At 41.0% G+C, this 20,607-nt stretch overlaps 1 protein-coding gene across 1 annotated transcript; it reads right to left on the reverse strand.

Moving 5' to 3' along the window:
- Positions 1-674: 674 nt before the first annotated feature.
- Positions 675-18,996, reverse strand: LOC110911545. Its single transcript, XM_022156171.2, has 5 exons — positions 18,875-18,996; positions 18,279-18,332; positions 15,858-16,989; positions 1,285-1,338; positions 675-979 (listed from the first exon to the last, which is right to left on the reverse strand). The coding sequence occupies exons 3-5, from the start codon at positions 16,987-16,989 to the stop codon at positions 963-965; spliced, it is 1,203 nt and encodes a 400-aa protein (XP_022011863.1). The 5' UTR covers positions 18,279-18,332; positions 18,875-18,996; the 3' UTR covers positions 675-962.
- Between the last annotated feature and the right edge of the window lie 1,611 nt (positions 18,997-20,607).

Here is a 20,607-nt window from a genome sequence, read left to right on the forward strand (position 1 = left end):
CTACGTTGTGAATTTTAAGTCCGGATTTTACAATAACTAAACTTAGGTCACAACAACAAATTATAAATGAGAATTTGTCATTGTTTAATAAAATAAATACCCCAATTTTACATCGAAATTTTGAGATTTATAAAGAAGGATAGATGAAAGAGATATATTATAAAAAGAGGAGAGATAATGGGAACATGGGGAGGATACATGTCACGAATAATAAGTATCACACGCGAATGGTATACGATTTTACAATTGTGTATGAAACTGGCCTGTCATTACTATCCCTAAGCAAACTCCAACTTTTTACCATCCGTAGCTGAGACCCACGTCATCAATGACAGAGGACCATCCATCTGTTAGCTATGTCATCACTCACTCACTCAAGTCAACCGCTACATCTCACATTGCCTTTCTTCTCACAAAATTTATCTTGATCGTACGTGGTGACGACAATACCTTTTTTTTTTGCCTTGTTATATATGCAACACATATAATGTGTAACCCTACTTATATACCTAATTCTAAAATTGTCTCATACATGTTGGGTACCCATTACTCAATAATTTGGGTATTTCAAATCAAAACCTACACTCTTCAATATGTTTGTACATGTAACGTCTATAATTTTTCCTTTTAAATTATTAAATGACAACATACTTTTCTAACAAAATTTGGGCATGACCCGTTTGTAAACGGAAGGTACCCTGTTTTTCATAACCAAATTTCATTCAAACGGTACGCAAACATTCAAAAGACATGACATACACAACAAAAATGACCTATTTTTAGTTTCGAAACCATTAAGTTTATGTACGCACTTACGACAACCTTCAAAAGACAACCATGACCAAACTAGTTTTAAGTACAAAACATAGACATAAGTAACTAGGTAATTGACATTGACTTTATACAAAATGCGGAGCGCTTGACGGGCTTGAGATGTGTTCGATCCGGGCAAAGCTTGATAACTAGACATGAGATTTACCTACATGACCACAACAACATCAAAAATCATTAGAACAAAGTTTCCTTTTAACCCAAGAAATTTAACTTACGAACTTGAAATAAACGTGACATTCGCGACTTGTATTAAACTATATTCTTTCATACTTGTACGGTAGTGAGTTCCAACGGAACTTCATGCCAATCTTTCTAGTCTTACAATTCCATCATTCGACCCATTCAAGTGAAGGGTCCATTCATGCAACTTAACCATGCTTAACTCAAATTAACACAATTATGGATAAACACATATCTAAAGTAAAACCAAAATTTGTACAAGTAGCGTACCTCGGTCTTGATCCCCTTGTTGCTTCACTTGACTCGAACTTTCTTCCTTAACGCCTACATATAACCATTCATTCTTTTAATCTATGTTTCATACTCAATTACATACATCAATTGATAAAAACTATACACAATTTGGTTCATACTTCTTAAACACATTCAATTCACATAAGGTTTATGACATACAAGACTAACATCTTTATTGTGGCATTTTGTCAAACACTTGGTGTGCATAACATGAATAAAGCATAGGGTACAAGTGTTCAATGCATGATTCTACTAGTTCATTCTTAGATCATTAAAACAATCAAATTTCCCACAATAATCATTCCAAATCAGTTTCTAACTATTACTAATCTATCAATAATAACCCTTATACTTACTATTGCAATAATTAGCATATAATTTCATTCCATGTTCTTCATCATCACCCTAGTTCAAGTGGGTTTTTGCTAAAAATCACCCAACTATCTAGAATCAAACATAATTCTTGTTCTATTGTATTTTCCTAACTCTCCATACACACAAATTTCTGCATACATTCATGATTGGGTCGAAACCCTCATTCTATAACTCATCAATTTCAGAATTTCGACTTACCTCTTTGTAGGACAAGCTTAGATTACTAGAGAATCGAGTTCATGCAGGTTATTTAGCCTTGATTTCCCTTTCAATCTTGCAGATTTGTAGAACTTAGGGTTTTTTTTTCCCTTGGTTCCTTTCTTTGGTCGATCCACAGAACACACCAGAAGGTGTGTTTTGTGTTTTATTTCATTTAATTGTAAACTTTCTTTACTATATACAAGTTTAGCCCCTCTAATTTTAATGGTTGACAATTAACTCATAAACTTTCATTCTTGTTGAACTATATCCACATTCTTTTAACTTAGTTAATATTACAATATTAGACATTTAGAATAGCATAAATAAATGGCGCATTTTGGGGTGTTACAAGTCTACCCTCCTTAAAAGAGGTTTCGTCCCCGAAACCTGAATACATACCGAATAATGTCGGGTAGAGCTTCCTCATTTCATCCTCTAACTCCCATGTAAGATCCGATCCCTTCCGATGCTACCATTGCACCAAGACTTGCTTTATAGTTTTGTTCCTGTTGATGCAACAAACACGGGACCAAGGATGGTAGCTTAGCTGGTCAGGCAAAAGGGCTGAAGGGTTCAGTTTTGCCTAACGCAGGTCGCGGGGTCCCTCCACGTTTGCAAAACGTGGAAGGAGGTTCACTAGTATATTTGAGTTATTTGCTTTGAAGTTCTTTCTCCCAGATTGACTCGGATCCAGAAAAGAAAGCAAATAGAATGAATGAGATGAATCTGATGAAGAGTTGTTTTTGAGTGACAAGAACTCTTCGAATGACAAGAGATTAAGGAATCTCTCCACTTTTCGGAATGTCCAGGAAGTGTTTTCGAGCTGTCTTCTTATAATGGAAGACACCTCTCGAAATGGTATGGACTATACTAGTGGAACCTGTTTGCTTATGGAGGGTTTCCCCTTTTGGGGTTCAAGGCTTTGGACCCCTGGTTAATAGGGTGTGCCTGTACAGACCTGCTCTGACTTTGTGAGTTGGTGAGCGTGAGTTGGTGAGATGAGTTGGTGGACATGACTAGTTACTGTTCCTCGATTCACTCATTATACAGCTTTTCATCCGATGAACCTTTCAACCTTTTAAGCTCTTTGCATATTAGTGATTTTATTTGTCTTTGGGCTACCCCCGTCGTCAGCCCCCCAAGTCAGAGGTTTTTGGGGTATTATGCTCAAAGACTTCTGACTTTTATGCATGTCTTTTTAAAGGGCTTCAAGGGTTCGTTGTTTGGAGGCTTGAAGGGTTTGAGGCGGTTACTTTTTTGAATTTTGAATTTTAATCGATTTGACAGTTGATTGGACATGTGTCAGGCGGCGGATTGGCAGGGATTTTTATTTTTATCTTTAATACCCTTACTTTACTCTTATATTCATTTTTACAGTTACAAAACTTCATCATTTTCCCTTCAATCATTCACCGTTTTTCCTTCTTCAGGTTAGGTTTCTTCTCCATTTTCACTTTTACTTTTTCCGATCATGGGTGCCCTTAAGGATTTAGCGAGGTCATTTTCTCGATTGACACAAGAGGAGGTAGACCTGTTTTGTCTTGAATATGGTATTGATAAACAGTTTAATCCAACCGCCCCTGCTTGCGATGCTTCCATTGACAAACCGATTCCTGGTTTTATTGCTTTGTATTGTCGGCATTTTGAGTGGTCTAATCTTCGTTACCCTTTTTCGTTTTTTGTTCTAAATTTGCTTGAGTATTATCGAGTGTCTTTTGGGCAAGTACATCCGAAAGGAATGGCTAGGGTTTTGCACTTTGAAGTGCTGTGTCGTGCTTTAGGTTATGATCCTTCATTGTTGCTCTTTCGGAGGTTCTTCCGGTTAGCCAAAAATGGTGATTGGTTTACTTTTGAGAACACAAAGGTTGAAACTTGTCTTGTTTCCTCCATGGTTACGACCCTTGGATCATGGAAGAATACGTTTTTCTGGGTTTCTGAGTCCATCATTCCTTTCAAAATGGTGTGGAGGCATCCGGATGCTGTTCTCAACGATCCGGAGCCTTCCGAGTCTGAATTAAATGATGCCTTTCTTTCAGCCATTCGGGGGTGCCCTTCCAGGGTTCGTCCTTTTCCCGAACATTTGTTAGTGCTTTTAGGGGTTAGTAATATTTGGGCAAAAGTTGATCGGGATCCGGTGTTGATGAGAAATGGCCTTGGTATGCATTTTCTCCCCTATGCCTTTTCGTCTTACTTTGTTTGTGACTTATTTTCTTTATTTGTTTTTTGGCAGTTATGTCTGCTTTGGACTTCATCAAGAGTGACGATACGTCCGATGTGGTTTTTGAAGATGCTCCGACTGTTCCGGGTGAAAATGTTGTTGTGAGGACCTCTGAGCAGAGGTTTGAGGGTTCAGGTTATGTCAGTGTTGCAAATGCGAAGGGTTTTACCAAGTCCAATGTTCCCAAGCCTTCAACTCGCCGGTTATCTCGTCGTTTACTGAAAGCTACTCCTCAATCCACTTCTACTGAACCAGTGGATTTGAGTGATGATATCGAGGTTTCTGAGGATCAGGTTGAAGTGGAGGTTGAGAAGGAGAAGGAATTAGTTGTGCGTGGTAAGAAGGTTCGAGGGAAGAAGGGTGTTGCTACCCCTGTTCAAGAATCGTCGAGCAGAGACGTTGAAGGGTTGAACCCTGAGGGCACTTATGTGCCTACTTGGTTGGTTAAAAATGATGACACTTTTAAGGATGCTGCTGTTTGTGAAGATGCTCTTAGTCATCTTGCTCCTCCTTCCGTTCGTGAAGCTATTGCTGAGATGGATGATGACACTATGTTATCTCGCATGGTTTTAACTACTTGCAACCTTGCAGCCATGCTTCCCCAAGGGATTACACGCTTTCGCCAGAGGATGCGGGAGTATGAGGATTTTTCTAAAAAGAAAGACAAAATGAAATCCTCCCTTGCATCGATGAAGAAGGAAGTGGCTGGGTTTGCAGAGAAGGAGGCAGCTTGGAAGAAGGAGATTGAGGATCTGAAGAAGATGCATGCCATTGAGATGGGTGACCTGAAGAAGAGCTTTGAAGCAAGTTTGCTGAAGTTGAAGGCTGATCGAGAGGCCTTGTCTGTCCAGCAGCAGGCTTTTCGTGAAGAGAAGGAGGGGTTGAAAGCTTCGGTTGGTCAGGTAACTGCGGATAATCAATGGTTGATCGAGCATGGGTTCCAGCAGGTTGTGACTTACCTTTTGCATTCCAAGGAGTTTAACTCTGCCCTTGGTGATGTTTACACAAAGCTGCTGAACCTGGGGAAGCATCAAGGCCTTGCTGCTGGCTATAAACTTCATGAATCTGGGCAACCTTTGGAAAAGTCACCCATGTATCGCCCCGAGGCTTCTGATGTTTTCAAGGCTTCTGTTGAGCAGATGGAGAGGCTAACTTACCCTTATATTCATGAGGTATCCTCCTGCTTAGGTAAGCCTTTGTCTGTTTTACAGGGATTGAAGCCTGAAGGGTTGAATGAGAAGGTTTGTGCTGAGGTTTTGGGCTCTTTGTCGAGGAAGAGGTCTTACTCCGGGGACAGTGATGATACCCTTTCGAGTCTGCCTGAAACATTGAAAGATGCTGGTATGGAAACCTCTGCAGTTGGTGGTGAAGAAGGTGTGAAGGGGAAGAAGACAAAGAAAGCCAAAAAATCTAAGGGTGAAGGTTCTAAGCCTTCTGATAACTGACATTTATTCGTAGCTTTCTTAGCGAACACTTTAATGTTTTGTAATCTTTTAAACAATGTTTAGGTTTTGGGGACCCTTAAGGTTCCCATGGTTGGTTAGGCCTATATGGCCGTTGAACACTAGTTTAATTTGCAAGCCACTAGGGCTTGTTTTGACTACCTTATGAAGGTCTTTTATGACCTTTTTGACTATGACATGATGGTTGATGTTTTTTGTTTGTTTCGTTTGCTTGGTTTGTTTTGTGGTGTTTCAACCCTTCAAGCTTTTTGCGTGCTTGTTGCTAGGTTGAAGCTTCTAACCTTTCAACCTCAGTGCCTGTTGGTTGAACTTTCGGTAGCTTCTGATTTGGTTTGTATGTTTGGTTGATGTTTTTGTTTATTTTTATTTTCTTGCCTTGTCTTTGTTTACTTTGTCTTTATGTTTTTTACACTTTAAAGGGTTCAGTGCTGCAGTCACTTTGCCTTAGTGTTTATCATCAAGACGTAGTATCTATCCTTTTCTTTTATTTCGTTGTGATTTGTTTGATTTCGTAAGTCTGTTTATTGGGTACAGTTTTTAGACTTAAGGAACGATTGGTGTAGGCTGTTCAAACCTGTCTATGAGACACTATTGTTTTTCTTTGATAAGTCTCATGGAGTTGTATTGATTTAGGAACTCACCCCTTATATAGGTCCATTCAACCCTTGAACCTATTGAGCGATATGGCCTGGGAGCTCATCCCCTTACATGGCCCTTGCCATGGAGTTTTTTGCTAGGTTCTCAACCTGATATTAGGATAGAAAGACAAATTTGATAAAGTAACTTCATTCATTCAAGCAACATTTGCTTTTACAAAAGGTTTTTGTTTTGCTACAAACCAAACTTTCTAAACATAAAACCTTCTAAGGGTTTTTCCGTTCCAGTGCCTTGGAAGCCTTTTGCCTTCTGAATCTGCCAGCTTATAGGATCCGCCCTTGTGTGCTTCGAGGATGGTGTAAGGACCTTCCCATTTTGGGCCTAGTTTCCCTTGGTTTTCCTTTTTGCTGGCTTCATTGTTTCTGAGGACTAGGTCCCCTGGCTTGAATCTTTCGTTCTTGACCTTTTTGTTGTAATAGGCCTCCATCCTTTGTTTGTACTTGGCTTCTTGTATTGCTGCTTGATCCCGGGCTTCTTCTAGGAGTTGCAAGTTCAACATGGTCTCTTGTGTGTTTACATTGGGATCCATGTTGACAACTCGTTGGGTTACAACTCCTATTTCAGCTGGGATTACGGCTTCGGATCCGAATACCAAGCTATAAGGTGTCTTTTTGTGACTTGTTTTTTCCGTCGTTCTGATTGCCCATAAAACGCTAGGCAATTCCTCCAGCCAATTACTTTCATATCTCCCCAATCTTGTCTTGATGCCTTCTACAATACTTCTGTTGGTTCTTTCAACCTGGCCATTTGATTGCGGGTAGGCCACTGAGCTGAAGATTTGGTTGATCCTATACTCCTTGCACCAAAGGCTGAAGGGTTTCTCGGCGAATTGTTTTCCATTATCGGTGACAATTACCCCTGGTAACCCATAGCGACATATGATATTCTCCCAAACAAAGTCTATGACTTGTTTTCCTGTGATTTTGGCAAGGGGTTTAACCTCTGGCCATTTGCTGAAGTAGTCGATTGCTACCAATAGGAATTTTACTCCCCCTTTGCTTGGAGGGAATGGACCGACAATGTCCATTCCCCATTTATGGAATGGCCATGCTGAGGTTATGGGGACCAAGTCGTGTTTGGGACTTTTTGGTATCGGTGAGTGGATTTGGCAGGCATCGCATTTCTTTAGTTGCTCAGCGGTGTCACGATGCATTGAAGGCCAGAAATATCCCAAATTCATAAGCTTTGCAACCACCGATCTAGCTCCAAAATGAGCTCCACATATTCCTTCATGCACTTCTTTGACCAAATATTTGCTTTGTTCAGGGCCCACACACCTTAATAATGGTGCAAGGTATCCTTTTTTATAGAGGATTTCTCCTTGCAGCACATATTGTCTTGCTTTGATCTTTACCCTTTCAGCTTCCATTTGGTCGTTGGGTAGTTCATTGTTTTGAAGGAACTTCTTTATGGGAGTCATCCAATTTGGATCTTCCTCGGTGACCACATCTTGTACTTCCAATTCATCAATTGAACGAGCCTTCAACACTTCGACCAACACCTTTTTTGTGAGGTGGGCGAATGTGAGGGACGCTAATTTGCTTAAGGCATCTGCCCTTTTGTTTTGGGATCTTGGAATTTGTTTGATGTTGCATGCTTGAAAGGTGTTCATTAATTCCTTGGACTTTTCTTTGTACCTTCTCATGTTGGGTTCTTTGGCAACATAGCTGTCATTGACTTGGCTTGATACTAGTAGTGAATCAGTGAACACGTCAAGCTTGTTGACTTTCATTTCTTTGGCTAGCCGGAGACCAGCAATCAGTGCTTCGTATTCAGCCTCGTTATTGGTGGTCTGAAAGTTGAAACGAAGAGCATACGTGAATTCTAGCCCTTCAGGGTTGATCAAGATTATACCAGCTCCTGACCCTTCAACGCTTGAAGCCCCGTCTGTGAATAGTTTCCAGGCTTCAGGGTTGGAGGGTTCAGTGGTTGTGGTGTTTACTTCCTCAGTCTTTTGGCTTGGGATTTCTACTAGGAAGTCAGCCAAAACCTGAGCTTTGATTGCTTTTCGTGGGACATAGGTGATGTTATGTTCACCTAGTTCCACTGCCCATTTTGCCAATCTTCCCGAGTTTTCAGGTTTTTCAAGCACGTTCTTAACAGGTTGGTCAGTGACCACCTGTATAGGATGTGCTTGGAAGTACCTTCTAAGCCTTCTGGCTGTTTGGACCAAGGCTAGGGCTAATTTTTCAAGGGGAGGATATTTGGTTTCAGCCAGTTTTAAAGTTTTGCTGAAAAAATAGACGGGTACCTGAGCCTTATCCCTTTCAATGGTTAGGACGGCACTGATGGCTTCATCGGCGACTGAGAGGTACACCGATATGAGCTCCCCGGTTTCTGGTGCTGCGATATCTGGCAGTGAAGCAAGGTGCTGCTTCATTTGATTAAAAGCTTCCTCAGCCTCATCGGTCCATCTGAAATCTTTCTTATCTGAACAATTCTTGAGCGTTTTGTAGAATGGTAGAGATCTTTCGGCCAGTTTTGATGTAAAACGTTTCAAGGCTGCAAGCTTCCCATTCAAGCTTTCAACCTCCTTCTTGGTTCTTGGCGGTTTAGCCTCGAGAACAGCCTTTACTTTGTTGGGGTTGGCCTTGATGCTTTGCTTTCCCACAATATGACCCAAGAATTTTCCTTCATCAAACCCAAACGAACATTTTTCCCGGTTAAGCTTCATGTTGATTTTTCTAAGATTCTCGAAGGTCTCTTGGATGTCATCAAGCATCTGGTATTCCGTTTTGCTTTTGATCACCAGGTCATCGACATAAGCTTCTATGTTTCTTCCAATTTGGCTTTCGAAGGCTTTATCGACGAGCCGTTGGTAAGTGGCTCCAGCGTTCTTGAGGCCAAAAGGCATTTTTTGGTAGCAGAAAATGCCCTTGTCGGTGTGGAAAGCCGTCTTTTCTTCGTCTTCTTTTTTCATGAGGATCTGATGATAGCCTTTGTATGCATCGAGAAAGCATTTGAACGGGTATCCCGTGAGTGAATCAACCTTGAGATCAATTTCTGGGAGTGGGTAACAATCTTTAGGACAAGCCTTGTTAAGATCTTTGAAATCTATACACATTCTCCAAGAGTTATCAGGTTTTCGAACCATAACAGGATTAGCAATCCATGACTGGTACTTAACTTCTCGAAGAATGCCAGCTGATACAAGTTTTTCAACCTCTTGGCAAGCTGCTAGGCTTCTTTCGGGTGCCAGGCTTCTTTTCTTCTGCACCACTGGCTTGATATTTGGTGGTATTCTTAACTCATGTTCAGCAATGTTTCGAGGGATTCCGGTCATATCCTCGGGGGACCAAGCGAATACATCGCTGTGATGTTTTAGCAGCTTCTCAAGGTATGCAAGAGTCTCTTGAGAAAGGTTGGGGTTGACCCTTATTCGTTGTTCAGGGTACTTGGGGTTGATGACTAACCCTTGTTTGTCTTTCTCGTCATTGGAGCTTTCTCCTTCAATTAGATAAGCTTCCTGTGAGGGTTGAAGGGTTGCAATCCCTCTCTCAGTGGGGAACTTGACAGTGCCATGGTCGACAGATACAGCCATGTAAAATGCACACTGTCCGGGCCTCCCTATGATCACATCATAGTTGGAAGGGATATTGATAACCACAAAGGTTAGTGATCGAGTCCTTTCCTTTAAACCTTCCCTGAAACACACGTTAAGAGTTATTTGCCCCAAAGGTTTCAAGGTTATATCAGCGATACCTTTTATGGAAGTCCCGGAGGGTTGAAGCCTTGAACGCTCCTCATTGCTTAATCGGTTAAAGAACTTTTCGAACATGATTTCAGTGGCTGCTCCCGTGTCTATGTATGCTTTGCATGTTTGTAATGTCCCCACGAGGGCTTCGACCACAACAGGGCCAGGTAGTGGGTCCTTCTTTGTTGGGGGGAAGCAGACACACTGAAGCTCCCAAGCTTCCAGGCGTTGTTTCTTGTAAGGGGCCTTGTCATCAGAGTACACCATGTTTACTTCCTTTCCTTTGCTTTCAGCCATCTTGTCTCGGACTCCTTTTACCAAGTGGGCAAGTTCTCCCGACTTGACAGCCTCTTCAATTCTCTTTTTCAGTTGGAAGCAATCATTGGTGTGATGTCCCTTTTCTTCATGGAATTCACAGAACTGAGTGGAGTTCTCGTTTTTCCGACTTTTGGGAAGAGGCCTGGGAGGTCTGAAGTTTTGCTTGACCTCTTCCGTTGCCAGGATCTCCTGAGGGGTTTTGGTGAGAGGAGTGAAACTCATGTTTTTATCTCTGCTTGAAGGGTTACGCCCTTCAACCCTTCGAGGGTCTGAACCCTTTGGGCGTCTGTCGTAAGAGTTGAAGTTGCCTCTTTTTCTAGCTGGGCTGCTACTTCGCCAACCAGAACCCCTTTTCCTTTGTTCCTTGATATCAACAGCTTCTTCTCCTCGGATGTGAGCCTCGGCTCTTTCAAGGGCTTCTTCCAAGGTTTTGGGTAGAGATTTGTTGAAATCTCGTGTGAGATACTTAGAGGTTATGGCGTTCATAAAACCGGCAACCCTCATTTTCTCATCAGCCCCCACGTAGGTTAGCCCTTCTTTTTTGTACCGTTCAATGAATGCTCGTAGGCTTTCGTCATCTCGTTGTTTTATTTGGAAGATTACAGTCGCGTCTTTGACGTATCTCCTTTGTTGGGAGAAGTTTGCCAGGAAGCCTCTGCTGAGATCATCAAAGCTTCGAATGCTTTGAGCAGGAAGATCGTTGAACCAAATTCTAGCGGACCCAATGAGGGTTTGCATGAACATTAGGCAACATTCAGCATTCGACCATTTTTCTATTCGAGCAGCACCAGTGAAGATTTGAAGATGATCTTCTGGATCTTCGGTCCCATCATACGTTTTGATGTGGGCAGGCATTTTGATTTTTTACTGGAAGTCATAATCAGCTATCTGTCTTGAAAAGCATGAAAGGTTGCTTGGCTTATAAGGTTTAGCCAAGTCCTCTTCAGGTCTTGTGCCTCCGTTGTTATTATTGCCTTGGTTTCCCTGGGTGGCCAGCACTTGATTGATGAAGTGCTGCCAAGGGAAGTGGGCCATCATCTGAGACATCACATTGGGCACGAAATTAAAACCTTGAAGGCTTCCAGGACCAACCGAGCAACTTACCCCAAGAGGGGTGCTGGCAACAGCACTTCGTGCTAAAGGGAGTACGGACAGGGCTTGCTCCCACGTGGTACTCAGAGAAGTAGGACAACTAGTCACTGGGGATTGTAGGAGTTGGTCGAGGGTTAACTCGTGTCCCAGAGGAGTACCACTAGCGGTTGGTTGGGAAGAAAGAACGGGATGAACAGTGGGGTTTGTCATAGTAGACAAATAAGGATGAAAGTTTGAAGGGTTGCTGGGACCAGCTTCCCCTCTTGTAGCGAAGGGTGGTAGAGGTGGTCCAGGAGACAACGTCGGCTCAGGTTCGTCATAGTCTAGACGAATCCTTATACCTTTTTCCCTTTCTCTGTTCACATGTTGGTTAAGGAGTGATCTTAGCTCAAGGAAGTTATTGGCGACCCCCTCGGGGGTGAGTTCAACGCGTGTAGGAGTGTCGGACACACCGACGTTGGGAGACGGAGCTCCGGATCTGGACGGGGTCGGTGTGTTAAAGGTAAGGAACTCGGGTGTACTCCCCGGAGTTGAAAAAGGCGTTGTTATTGCTGTGTGAGCTTGACCACTTCCCGGGGTAGAGGTGTTAGGAACCTGGTTCACCTCCCCCGGAGATCCACTTTCTGACATGGTGATTTTGAATGAAAGGAGCTACACGTACCAGGTCTCTTTTGAGGAGAAATAGCGGCGTAGCCCCACGGTGGGCGCCAACTTGTTGATGCAACAAACACGGGACCAAGGATGGTAGCTTAGCTGGTCAGGCAAAAGGGCTGAAGGGTTCAGTTTTGCCTAACGCAGGTCGCGGGGTCCCTCCACGTTTGCAAAACGTAGAAGGAGGTTCACTAGTATATTTGAGTTATTTGCTTTGAAGTTCTTTCTCCCAGATTGACTCGGATCCAGAAAAGAAAGCAAATAGAATGAATGAGATGAATCTGATGAAGAGTTGTTTTTGAGTGACAAGAACTCTTCGAATGACAAGAGATTAAGGAATCTCTCCACTTTTCGGAATGTCCAGGAAGTGTTTTCGAGCTGTCTTCTTATAATGGAAGACACCTCTCGAAATGGTATGGACTATACTAGTGGAACCTGTTTGCTTATGGAGGGTTTCCCCTTTTGGGGTTCAAGGCTTTGGACCCCTGGTTAATAGGGTGTGCCTGTACAGACCTGCTCTGACTTTGTGAGTTGGTGAGCGTGAGTTGGTGAGATGAGTTGGTGGACATGACTAGTTACTGTTCCTCGATTCACTCATTATACAGCTTTTCATCCGATGAACCTTTCAACCTTTTAAGCTCTTTGCATATTAGTGATTTTATTTGTCTTTGGGCTACCCCCGTCGTCAGTTCCGAAGGTGCGTTACCTTAGAACCCTTGATAGCTATCGGCTTCTCGATATAATTCAATTTTTCATCCAGCTCAATATCGTCAAGGGGCACATATGCCGTCTCATCCGCTAAACACTTTCTCAATTGTGATACATGGAATGTGTCATGTATTCCATCCAAAGTTGGCGGTAACTCCAACCGATATGCTACCTCCCCAACCCGGGCTAAAATCTTGAAAGGTCCTATGTAGCGGGGACCTAGCTTTCCTCGCTTACGGAAACGGATTATACCTTTCCATGGGGAAACCTTTAATAACACATAATCACCTACTTGAAATTCGATGGGTCGCCTCCTTTGATCTGCATAGGCCTTTTGTCGATCTTGAGCCGCTTTCAAACGGGCTCGCACAAGATCGATCTTCTCGTTAGTTTTAGCCACCACCTCGTTGGGTGCAATTTCTCTCTGTCCCACCTCTCCCCAACATATTGGAGTTCTACACTTTCTTCCATACAACAATTCATACGATGCCATTCGAATGCCGTTGTGGTAGCTGTTGTTGTATGAAAATTCCACCAACGGCAAGTGGTCATCCCAGCTTCCCCCGAAGTCTATCACACATGCTCGCAGCATGTCGATAAGTGTTTGAATAGTTCGCTCGGACTGACCATCCGTTTGGGGGTGGTAAGCGGTACTGAAATGTAATTTTGTACCCATACTTTCATGAAAACCTTGCCAATATCGAGATGTGAATCGGGTATCTCGATCCGACACAATAGATACAGGAACTCCGTGTCGTGATATTATTTCGTTAACATAGATCTCCGCCATCTTTTCGGAGGAGAAAGCTTCCCGAATGGGTAAGAAATGCGCACTCTTGGTGAGGCGATCTACGATCACCCATATAGCATCGTGACCTTTCCTTGTCTTAGGAAGCTTGGTCACTAGATCCATCGTCAATTCTTCCCATTTCCATACCGGAATTTCTAACGGTTGCAACTTCCCATATGGTTTCTGATGTTCCGCCTTTACCTGCAGGCATGTCAAACATTTGGCAACATACTTGACAATATCACGCTTCATGCCGGGCCACCAATAACTTTTCTTCAAGTCCAAATACATTTTTGTAGCTCCAGGATGAACCGAAAATTGGGATTTGTGAGCTTCTTCGAGTAATACACCCTTTGCTTCGCTAAACCGAGGTATCCAAATACGACCATACATGGTTTTAATTCCATCGGATCTTTCTTCGAATTTATCCACAAACCCCTTTGTTCTTTCCTTTTTGGAATCCATTCCGCTTAGTGACTTGATTTGGGCTTCTTTAACCAGTTCGAGAAATCGAGGTGTAATTACCATCTTCATGGACTTTACTTGAATTGGAGGCGGGTAATCCTTTCGGCTCAGGGCATCGGCTACTACGTTAGCTTTACCCGGATGATAAAGGATCTACAATCATAATCCTTAAGAAGTTCTAACCACCTTCGTTGCCTCATATTTAATTCCCTTTGCTCGAAAAGTATTTAAGGCTTTTGTGGTCAGAATAAATAACGTTTTTCGTGCCGTAAAGATAGTGCCTCCATATCTTCAAAGCAAATACTACTGCAGCTAACTCCAAATCATGGGTTGGGTAATTACTTTCGTGTGTCTTCAATTGCCTAGATGCATAGGCAATGACTCTACCCTTTTGCATCAAAACACATCCCAACCCTTGATGTGACGCATCCGTAAATACCACCAAGTCTTCCGTTCCATCTGGTAGGGTTAGTACCGGGGAACTCGACAGCTTTTCTTTCAAGGTTTGAAACGCCCTTTCTTGATCTGCACCCCATGAAAACTTCTCATCTTTCTTGGTTAACTTGGTCAACGGCAAGGCTAATTTAGAAAAGTCTTGGATAAACCTCCTATAATAGCCTGCTAAACCCAAAAAGCTTCTTACTTCACTTGGGTTCTTGGGAGGTACCCATTTCATAACAGCTTCCACCTTTGACGGGTCTACTAAGATACCATCCGCATTAATAACATGACCGAGAAATTGTACCTCTCTAAGCCAAAAAGCACACTTGGAGAATTTCGCGTACAATTTCTCCTTGCGAAGCACTTCAAGAACCTCACGTAAATGGCATGCATGATCGGCTTTACTTCGGGAATAAACCAGGATGTCATCGATAAAAACTATAACGAATCTGTCTAACATGGGCCGACAAACTCGATTCATAAGATCCATGAACGCGGCAGGCGCGTTCGTTAATCCAAAGGACATTACTAAGAACTCGTAATGCCCGTATCGCGTTCTAAAAGCCGTTTTCGCCACATCCTCATCTCGTACTCGTAACTGATGGTACCCGGACCGCAAGTCTATTTTTGAAAACCAACTTGCCCCTTGTAACTGATCGAAGAGATCATCGATTCGGGGCAATGGGTATCGGTTTTTCACAGTCAGCTTATTCAACTCGCGGTAATCGATGCACATGCGCATCGAACCATCTTTCTTCTTGACAAAAAGTACAGGCGCTCCCCATGGCGACACACTCGGGCGAATAAATCCCTTGTCGAGCAATTCTTGTATTTGTACCATTAGCTCCCGCATTTCTGTTGGGGCCAGCCTATAAGGGGCCTTGGCTACGGGTTTGGCATCAGGGTACAATTCGATCTTGAAATCCACTTCGCGTTCTGGTGGAAGCCCCGGTAAATCTTCCGGAAAAACATCAAGAAACTCATTCACAACTTCAACCTCTTCTATCTTAGGGGTATTCTGCTTAGTATCCACCACGTAAGTTAGAAATGCCTTGCTTCCATTTCGTACGTACTTGTATGCTTGGACTATAGAACACAACTTCGAATTGATATTCCTTTCCCCTTGTATGCTTACTCGTTTTCCTTCCGTTGTTAACACATGAATTACCTTCTTCTCACATTGAATTTCGGCCTGATGTTTAGCTAGCCAATCCATGCCAACTATAACCTTAAATTCCCCCAATATCATGGGAATAAGGTCGATAGCAAACTTCTCGTCTTCAATGATTATTTCACAATCTCTACAAACTTCGTGCAACAAGTAACTCTTACTATCGGCTATTTCTACTTCTAATGGTACACGCAGTCTTTCGATTTTAAAGGAGGGGTGTGACACTAATTCACTTGATACAAACGATCTACTGGCACCGGTATCAAATAACACATACGTAGGCATCGAGTTCAATGAGAATATACCTGATACAACATTCGGGTGGTCCTTCGCTTCCTCGGTTGTGATCTGAAACATCCTCCCCTTAGCTCTTGGGGCTTCCTCCTTTCTTGCCTCCTTATCAGCCTTCTGTTGAAGCTTGGGACACTCAGCCTTAATATGACCCGGTTGGAAACAGTTGTAACACGTTCTTGAAGGATTAGGACACCTATAGTATGGGTGTCCCTCTTGACCACAATTGTAACAACCCTTCTTCCCTTTCAAACATTCCCCCGTGTGTAACTTCCCGCACGTTTTGCATTTCGGAATACTACCCTTCGCCTTATCCTTCTTGCCTTGATCTTGAAATTTTGGTTTCTTTGAAGGGCTCGAGCTGGAAACATTTTCAGATACTCTCTTTTCGCCTCTTTTCGCCTGTCTTCTTATTTCAATCTCCCTATCTCGGGCCAGTTCAATGAGCTCATTCAAAGTTTCACATTTAGCGGGAATTATGAACTCCCGATATTCATCCTTCAACATACCGTAATAACGGTTTATCTTCATTCTCTCCGTTCCTGCTATCTCGTTACAGAACTTCAGCTTGTCAAGGAAAACGTTGGTGATTTCATCAATGGTTTCATCTTTCTGACGAAGATGTAAGAAATCTTCTTGGATCTTGTCGATGGCAGATTGTGGACAGTGGTGCTTCAGAAAAGGTTCCTTGAACTCTTGCCATGTCAAGACTTGAACTTTTTCTTCCCCAAGCTCTTTACTATAAACATCCCACCAATCCTTAGCTCGGAGTTGTAGCAAACCGGTGGCGAACATCACTTGATCCTCCTTTTCACAATGACTCCTTATGAACACCGCTTCCGTACTTGCAATCCACCTTTGACATATTATAGGATCAATTTCTCCTTTGAATGGTAACGGGTTGCACGCCATAAATTCTTTGTAAGTGCACTTGCAAGTTCCTTTCCTTTCTTGCATTGCGTTAATCATTCCTTTTAACTCGTCTATCTTACTCTCCATCATGGATTCTACCACTTCTAGCACATGACCTTCCACTTCTTGGGCTAAATGAGGAATACTTGCTTGCATTGCCCTTCCAATCTCTTCCGAGATCATAGTTTTCAGCTGTTCTTGTCGTGTCGCTTCATCCTCATTCGTATCCGTCATCTACACATAAACATCATTCTTTATTCCAAGCATTCAATCATCCTTTCCGTCAAATATTCATTCTTTTAGTACATAACTTCCTTGAAAATTAACATTCATGCATACTATTATTCTTTAGAGTCTTATTATAGCGTTTGCAATACTTCACGTATGATAGAAAACATTAAACAGAACATCGCAATTGAAAAAGGCTGAAAACAGGCTCCACCGTAAATTACGGTGTCACCGTAATTTACGGTGGCATTATTTCCTTTACGGTGTAAGGCTACTGCCTTACGGCAGAAGAATTTCATTCCAGTGCCTATTGTAAGTTACGGTGTCACCGTAACTTACGGTGACGCCCAGCATACTTTAATGAATTTCTTATTTTGCAGCCATCTGTTCAACCCGTTTTAACCCGTACCAGTCCGTTTCGTCCCAAACTTTTACACATCATCCCGTGATGATTTTCCTAACATTCCCTAACCAACTCATTCATAATACGAAATCAACTTTAAAGGTACTTACTTGCTTCGCGCCGCGGGTCGAACACACTCTTCACATGAGCTTCCGGTTTGAGTTCAAGCATTTGATGCTTGAATCCCTCAAACCTATGCTCTGATACCAACTTGTAACGTCTATAATTTTTCCTTTTAAATTATTAAATGACAAGATACTTTTCTAACAAAATTTGGGCATGACCCGTTTGTAAACGGAAGGTACCCTGTTTTTCATAACCAAATTTCATTCAAACGGTACGCAAACATTCAAAAGACATGACATACACAACAAAAATGACCTATTTTTAGTTTCGAAACCATTAAGTTTATGTACGCACTTACGACAACCTTCAAAAGACAACCATGACCAAACTAGTTTTAAGTACAAAACATAGACATAAGTAACTAGGTAATTGACATTGACTTTATACAAAATGCGGAGCGCTTGACGGGCTTGGGATGTGTTCGATCCGGGCAAAGCTTGATAACTAGACATGAGATTTACCTACATGACCACAACAACATCAAAAATCATTAGAACAAAGTTTCCTTCTAACCCAAGAAATTTAACTTACGAACTTGAAATAAACGTGACATTCGCGACTTGTATTAAACTACATTCTTTCATACTTGTACGGTAGTGAGTTCCAACGGAACTTCATGCCAATCTTTCTAGTCTTACAATTCCATCATTCGACCCATTCAAGTGAAGGGTCCATTCATGCAACTTAACCATGCTTAACTCAAATTAACACAATTATGGATAAACACATATCTAAAGAAAAACCAAAATTTGTACAAGTAGCGTACCTCGGTCTTGATCCCCTTGTTGCTTCACTTGACTCGAACTTTCTTCCTTAACGCCTACATATAACCATTCATTCTTTTAATCTATGTTTCATACTCAATTACATACATCAATTGATAAAAACTATACACAATTTGGTTCATACTTCTTAAACACATTCAATTCACATAAGGTTTATGACATACAAGACTAACATCTTTATTGTGGCATTTTGTCAAACACTTGGTGTGCATAACATGAATAAAGCATAGGGTACAAGTGTTCAATGCATGATTCTACTAGTTCATTCTTAGATCATTAAAACAATCAAATTTCCCACAATAATCATTCCAAATCAGTTTCTAACTATTACTAATCTATCAATAATAACCCTTATACTTACTATTGCAATAATTAGCATATAATTTCATTCCATGTTCTTCATCATCACCCTAGTTCAAGTGGGTTTTTGCTAAAAATCACCCAACTATCTAGAATCAAACATAATTCTTGTTCTATTGTATTTTCCTAACTCTTATACACACAAATTTCTGCATACATTCATGATTGGGTCGAAACCCTCATTCTATAACTCATCAATTTCAGAATTTCGACTTACCTCTTTGTAGGACAAGCTTAGATTACTAGAGAATCGAGTTCATGCAGGTTATTTAGCCTTGATTTCCCTTTCAATCTTGCAGATTTGTAGAACTTAGGGTTTTTTTTTTCCCTTGGTTCCTTTCTTTGGTCGATCCACAGAACACACCAGAAGGTGTGTTTTGTGTTTTATTTCATTTAATTGTAAACTTTCTTTACTATATACAAGTTTAGCCCCTCTAATTTTAATGGTTGACAATTAACTCATAAACTTTCATTCTTGTTGAACTATATCCACATTCTTTTAACTTAGTTAATATTACAATATTAGACATTTAGAATAGCATAAATAAATGGCGCATTTTGGGGTGTTACAGTACATTTTGTGAAATTTACGTCCAGATTTTACATAACTAAACTTAGGTCACCACAACAAATTATCAAGAGAATTTGTCACTGTTTTATAAAATAAATGTCGCAATTTTACGTTGAAATTTTGAGATTTAAAAAGAAGGATAGATGAAAGAGATATATTATAAAAAGAGAAGGTAACGAGAACATGGGGATGATACATGCCATGATTAATAAGTATCTCATGTGTATTATATACGATTTTACAAATGGGTATGAAGTTGGCCTATGACATTATTACCATCTGTAACCGAGACCCACGTCCATCAACGACAGAGGACCATCCATCTATAGGCTATGTCATCACTCACTCAACTCCACTTATACCTTATACTTTCTACCCTATGCCTTCTTTGCAACGAAGCTAACGAAACTGTAGAGCATTTGTTCACATCATGTTTTGTTTGCTCAATAGTTTGGCATATGGTATCATCTTGGTTATCAATTCCACTTATTTACGCATACACAGTCAATGACATACTTGGTATGCATAAAGGAATTCCCAGATCAAACGCGAAGAAAAGGATCATTCACGCTATTATGATATTTGGAAGCTTCGAAAAAGCAAGAGAATCGATATAACAAGGCTTATGGCGGATATTAAAGCATCTAGTTACCTTTAAGTAAAAAAGAGAGCAAAATCGCTTTCTGTAAAATGGGTAAATTGGTTAGCATATGATTTCGTATAAGCATATAAGTATTTGTTGTTTTCTGTTCTTGTGGTTGATGAAATTCCAAAAAAAAAAAAATTAACTGATGCTACTTTCAATTAGGGTTATAATTTTAAGTGATTTCCAATTGATTATAATAAGATTTATAATATAATAATTTGATATGAATTAAATAAATGTTTGTTACCAACTCTTCACAGGTAAAATATACTAGTATATCTTTTATAAAAATCAGGATTTAAACAAAAATGTATGTTTAATTTTATGATGACTTTTTTCTAACTTATGTTAAATACCATTCTTTTAAGTGTAATTTTCTAGCCAACATAGCCGTATAGGGTTGTGCACTTGTTCAAGGCACATGCTTCTTCTTTTTTTTTAGCAACATACGGTTAGGATGTCGTTAACCAGGTTAACATTATTATATATGTTAGTATTAAAATCTCTATTTACCTGAATTTAAACCCAGGACCTCTAATGATTAACAGAAACAAAGCTCCCCACCACTCCCTTAACCACTAGGCCAAGAGGTTACATGTTCAAATCTGAGCAAGGAGAATAGTTTAGAATAATTTGAGTAAAATGAGTAACATTTGACATTAAAAAAAGTGTAATTTTTTTACCCAATAAACTTAGGTGTGAAAAATATATATTAGTAAATATTCTTTAAGAA

This window comes from Helianthus annuus, chromosome 15 (assembly GCF_002127325.2).
Source record: "Helianthus annuus cultivar XRQ/B chromosome 15, HanXRQr2.0-SUNRISE, whole genome shotgun sequence".
Taxonomy (NCBI): Eukaryota; Viridiplantae; Streptophyta; class Magnoliopsida; order Asterales; family Asteraceae; genus Helianthus; species Helianthus annuus.